The sequence below is a fragment of the Lathyrus oleraceus genome, chromosome 5 (assembly GCF_024323335.1).
Source record: "Lathyrus oleraceus cultivar Zhongwan6 chromosome 5, CAAS_Psat_ZW6_1.0, whole genome shotgun sequence".
Classification (NCBI taxonomy): Eukaryota; Viridiplantae; Streptophyta; class Magnoliopsida; order Fabales; family Fabaceae; genus Lathyrus; species Lathyrus oleraceus.
Window position 1 is genome coordinate 351,813,727 of NC_066583.1, and position 5,261 is coordinate 351,818,987.

The window sequence follows — 5,261 nt, forward strand, 5'->3', positions numbered from 1 at the left end:
TCGTAACTAAATGTATTCCACCGTGCATCAAAAAATATATTTCCGAATTCCACGAATAATTTCAAATTTTCACAAGAATGTGTTAGAGTGGAAGAAGTACCTCCCATGATATATATTAACAAAATTTTGAAATCTAAAATCATTGCTTAAGTTGCCTTACACTTGGGTAGGCATGAGCGAGGCCCACGAGTAACATTTATCAATATCTTAAAATTAATTATAAAACATAATAGAAAATAAAACCCTCTATTTTTGATTGAAATAGAAACCTTCTCCACTAAGCATCATGGTATGAGTTCATACAAACTGCACTCTCCACCATTCCTCTAACCGTCCCTTCTCTTCTCGTATCAAGCCACCACCACCGCGAACCAGATCCGCCACCATAAACGTCCGATCACCACCGCGAGCTCATGCACTACCGGTTGAATCCCATTAACCCTTACTCTCTCTCCTGATTTGTCTGTCATTTGTGTTCTTCTACTTTCTTCTTTCACGATTTTAACATTTTATTTAGCTTCTTTATTTGTGCTTCCTGTTCGCTTGAAGTGTTAAATTTAGGTTTCGTTGATTCAAATTTCAGCTGCTCTATTCTTAATAAAATCATCAAGATTTTAGAATAATAGATTAATATATTTTATCATGAAGATTTTAGAAAATAATAACTATCACATAGTTGTTGATTCCTTTGTATTTTTCTTGGCTACATTAATTCAGATAGTGTGATATATAGACAATAATGCATATGTAGAGGAAAGAGCATTAATGGAGTGGATACACAAATTTTATAATGGTTCAAATTAGGGTTTATCCTCTCCCAAACCCTTCAAACCCTTTCTAAACAAAAAAAACACCTCATGTATCAATTACTATATTATTTATCTTGTGTAGCAAAAACCTTCCATTTAGTTTCTAAAGTGCTATGAAGCAATTTAATCTCTAAGCTAGGATGAAACACGGACACAAGACACGATACTAAATACGACACTGACACGGTGACGAAACACGGACACAACACTAAATACGACACTGACACTTTGACGAAACACGACACTGACACGTTGACGAAACACGGACATAAGACACTGACACGTTGACACTAATAATAATTTAAAAAAATGAATAAATTGTAATCACAAATGTCTATGTCGAGTTGATACAGACACATTTATTTCAGAAATGTCGGTGCTACAGAACTAAATTGATTTTATCTATAATTTAAAACCTAAAATATATGAAGAATAGTAAATTTGTCTGAATATATATGAAAATGGTCAATTTATTCTTTAACATCTTAGTGGCATCGACTAAATTGATTGATTTGATATACTTTTGAGACTATTCATAATATTTACATAATTTAGATATTAGATTAAAGAGAAGATGATAGTTTAGTGACTAAAGTAATTGTTTATTCTGTTGTTTATAGTTCTTATTATTATGAGCCCAAAAGCAGACTCAGATAGAGGGAGCAGGCCAATCATAATTGCACAGTGATAAACTAATAAAATAAAATTCAAAAGAGAGAATCTGGTGGGACCATTATATCCATATAAGGAGAATAAAGCTGAAAACAGATGGTGGGCCATCAGATATCTACAAAAGACAAAGAAGACATAAAAGTAGGACTCTATCGTTGTCTATGTTGACCAAAACAAAAACAAAAACAAAAGAAAACTCAGTGTCATGTGTTTGTCTGTAATACCATTTTGAGTGCTAGTTGGTTGCATTGCATTTTATTCTTTGTATGAGTTTGGATCAATACTTCATCTTCTCATTTTGATGTGATTTTTAGTTAAATTAATCTAATGGCTTGATTGTTGTTATTGTTGAAGGCAGGGGAGGAATTAACAGCGCAGCTGTAAAGCTAACATTTCATATCCTCTACTTTACAAACTTCACTAGGACAAAAAAGGTATAATGCTTTCCCACTTTGTTGCCCGTTTGCCTTCTATTTATATTTATGTATAGACTTTTATATACATTACTGTTAAATTTGTTGCAGTCCACATTATGTTTATACTTTTTGTGCTTGCAATTTTTTAAAACCAATCTGTCCTCTACTTCTTGTTTCTTGTTTCAATCTCATTTTGATTCTAGTCAGAGAGTCTGGTACTAATATGAATCAATTTTTGTTCTGTTTTTCCATTGTATCGGTTGTATTGTAGGGGATTGATGTTTTTAGCCGTAAAAAATAAAGTATTTCCTTGTTGTCTGGATTCAAATCCGATAGATAGATACATACATATGATCATGCAGTAATTCGTCGCAAAAAAGAAGGGCTAAATGCATAGGAAATATTTGTACAAATTGTGATAATAATAATACCAACTTGGTCTTGTTTCTTTCTTAATTGGCAGTTTTTATGAGATATTTCAGGAACAAGTGCAGAATTAACCAATTGGATTGAATCATGAAGCTCTCACTCTTTGGAAAACAAGATTCGTCAAAACAACTTTCTTCCCATACCAATGCAGCAAACAAAACATGTGGTATATGCTTTGATGTGAAAACAGATTCTGATATATTCAAAATAAGGTCCAAAGTTTTCCAAAGAAGAAAGTGCAAGCACCTCTTTTGTGTTGATTGCATATGCAAGTACGTAGCTGTTCAAATAAATGATAATGCCTATAAGGTGATGTGTCCAAGTCAAAATTGTTGTGTGAAATTTAAGCCAAAACATTTGCAACACATTTTGCCAAAACAACTTATTGCTAAATGGGAGAATTTGATTTACAAGTCTTTGGCTCCGATGGAGCCAAAGACTTACTGCCCTTATCAGAATTGTTCTGTTTTGTTGGTGAAAGATAATGACATGAGTGGAGATTTTGCCCACAGTTCTAAGTGCCCTTCGTGTCACAGAAACTTTTGTGCACGGTGCAAAGTTCCATGGCATGCAGGAACGAATTGTCAGAATTTCCAACAGTTGAAAAGGAATGACAAGAATGATTTGGATAACAAGTTTTTGGAGTTGGCCAGAAAAGCAAAGTGGCAAAGATGTCCAAATTGCTCTATGTATGTCAAGAAAAGTAGTGGATGTAGTTACATGAAATGCAGGTTTATTATTTAGCCTCTCGCTATTCCTTAATCATTGTAGCATTGTATGTTCAAATTTGTTATTAATTGTAATAATTATAAACTCTCTTTCTAGGTGTGGATGCAAATTCTGCTACAGGTGTGGGAAGAAACGGCAATTTGCACATTCATGCGGTAGAAGTTAGTTTCTTATGCTACCGTTTTGAGGTAAGCCATCTTATATATATATAAGGAACAACTACTTCAATAAGAACTAGTTTCTTATGCTACCATTTTATTTTCACGTTGTTGCAGCTTGCAGGGTCCAAAATGTTCGTTCCCCATATTTGTCAGCCATTTCTGGATCGGCTGCTGATATAGCAGCTACTTCAATAAGAAGATCAATTGATTGGTTTCTCCTTGGCTGTATGGTTTATGAATCTTTTAATACAGTTTTTTTATAAAATAAAAAATCGGAATATAGATTATTAGTTAATTATGCTGATTAAATATACTCCTTTGTTAATTGATGCTAAGAAAAATGCGTTTTTATTTAATGGGGATTGATCTTGGTTTGTTAAGACAAATTCCTGTTGAATTCTTGATGTTAGAATAGAACCATCGTTTCAATATTTTTTGCGATGAAAATTTGTAATAATGTTTTCTGATTTTGAAATGGGTAAAAGACATAGTTTGTTAGATATGTCCTTGGTGGGCATAATTTTGCTTGAAGGGAAGTACTTAGGGAGAAATATTTGGGATAACTTTTCTCGTGATGTGGTTAAATCTATATTTAAATAGTGTAGACATTCTCTCTATGGCGTCATTAATAATATTATTTATTTTCTATGCATCACAATTCTAAAAAGAGAGAAAGATGCAAATTTAGACCACATTAGGCAAACTTGAAAATACTTCGGCTGCACTATGAAGAATATAAATGGTTTAAACTCAGTTACTTGCTTCAACATCTGGATGAGGAATACTAAAATGCAATATATTTTTTTTCATAATCAATTTAGAATAAAACAGTGTCATAAAATAAATGACCTATACAAATACATTTTTTACAATTAATATTATTTTCATCTTTCTTAATATATAAAAAAGATATTTTAATAAAAATATCATTTTCTCTTTAATTTATTTATTTTTTAATCTATATAAAATGATTAACTTTATCACTCATTGTGGGATATATATATTTCAAAAGTTGATTTTATCTCACTTTCTCCTATTCAAGAACCTTTCTATATCAAGTATTTGTGTAAAAATGTCCTCAAGACAGCTAATTCTTCGGGTAGAAGAAAAATAAAGATAGTAACAACATGAAAATGTAAGACAAAAATATAATGTTTGACTGTTTTAAAAAATAAAAATCAATATAAAAAAGTCGTAGGCAATGGTTTCAAACACTTGGTTGGGTTGGTTAATTAAGTTGAGTTATGGTCAGTAAAATCATGATTTTGATGAAAATTGACTTTTGATATAAAATATATTTTGAAATCATACTTTGATTAAACAAGTTTTTTTTTCATGTTATGATTTATGGATGCTTATATTGTTGACTGTGAATATACATTTTAAGCTTAAAATCATGTCATGTTATAAAGTTTTTCAAAAATTATTGATTAAGTCATGAAATCTCCCATGAATTATGCATAGTGAATTTTCTTAGCCATTTAAAATTTGTATTGATTTTGTTTGAGGACAACAAATACATAAGTGTCAAATTTACTTAAAATACATAAACACTTATTTATTTAATTCATAAGTAATCAATGGAAAAATCTTCAATTTATCAATAAAACAAGATAAAATATTTGTATGATCATTTTAACGGTATATTCATTAAGTACATGTAAAATAAATCAAGAAAATTACAAAGCAACAAACAAAGATCTCACCGAGCAAAACAGAGGCTCGCCTATTGCCTAGAGTCGTTAAAATGGGATGAAGCCCATGAGCCGGCCCATCGAGTCCGAAAAAAGTTAGGGCTTGGACCTTATTTTTTGAGCCTATATTTTCCCGGGCCTCTTTTGGTCCGGTCTGAAAAAGTCCTAAAAAATGGGTCAACCCGTATGGGCTATGGGTAGCCCAGCAGTCCGAAATAAAATTTTAAAAAAATTAATTAACTTACTTAGTACATGAATTTGGTTCATCTATTAGTACTCAATTATTCAACAAATTCATTAGTAAATGTAATTACACTTTATTCAATTACTTAGCCCATTAATAATTACACT

The 5,261-nt window shown here is 31.3% G+C and overlaps 1 protein-coding gene across 2 annotated transcripts; it reads left to right on the top strand.

Moving 5' to 3' along the window:
- The first annotated feature begins 257 nt into the window (after positions 1 to 257).
- LOC127084602 (E3 ubiquitin-protein ligase RSL1) lies at positions 258 to 3,714 on the top strand. 2 transcript variants are annotated; one of them, XM_051025088.1, is made up of 5 exons: positions 258 to 424; positions 1,836 to 1,915; positions 2,380 to 3,057; positions 3,152 to 3,243; positions 3,331 to 3,714. In XM_051025088.1, exons 3-4 carry the CDS (start codon positions 2,414 to 2,416, stop codon positions 3,219 to 3,221), a joined length of 714 nt encoding a protein of 237 aa, XP_050881045.1. In that variant the 5' UTR covers positions 258 to 424; positions 1,836 to 1,915; positions 2,380 to 2,413; the 3' UTR covers positions 3,222 to 3,243; positions 3,331 to 3,714. The 2 variants fall into 2 exon arrangements, with proteins under 2 accessions (XP_050881045.1, XP_050881044.1); XM_051025087.1 differs by lacking the exon at positions 258 to 424 and having other exon boundaries at positions 1,757 to 1,915.
- The last annotated feature ends 1,547 nt before the right edge of the window (positions 3,715 to 5,261 follow it).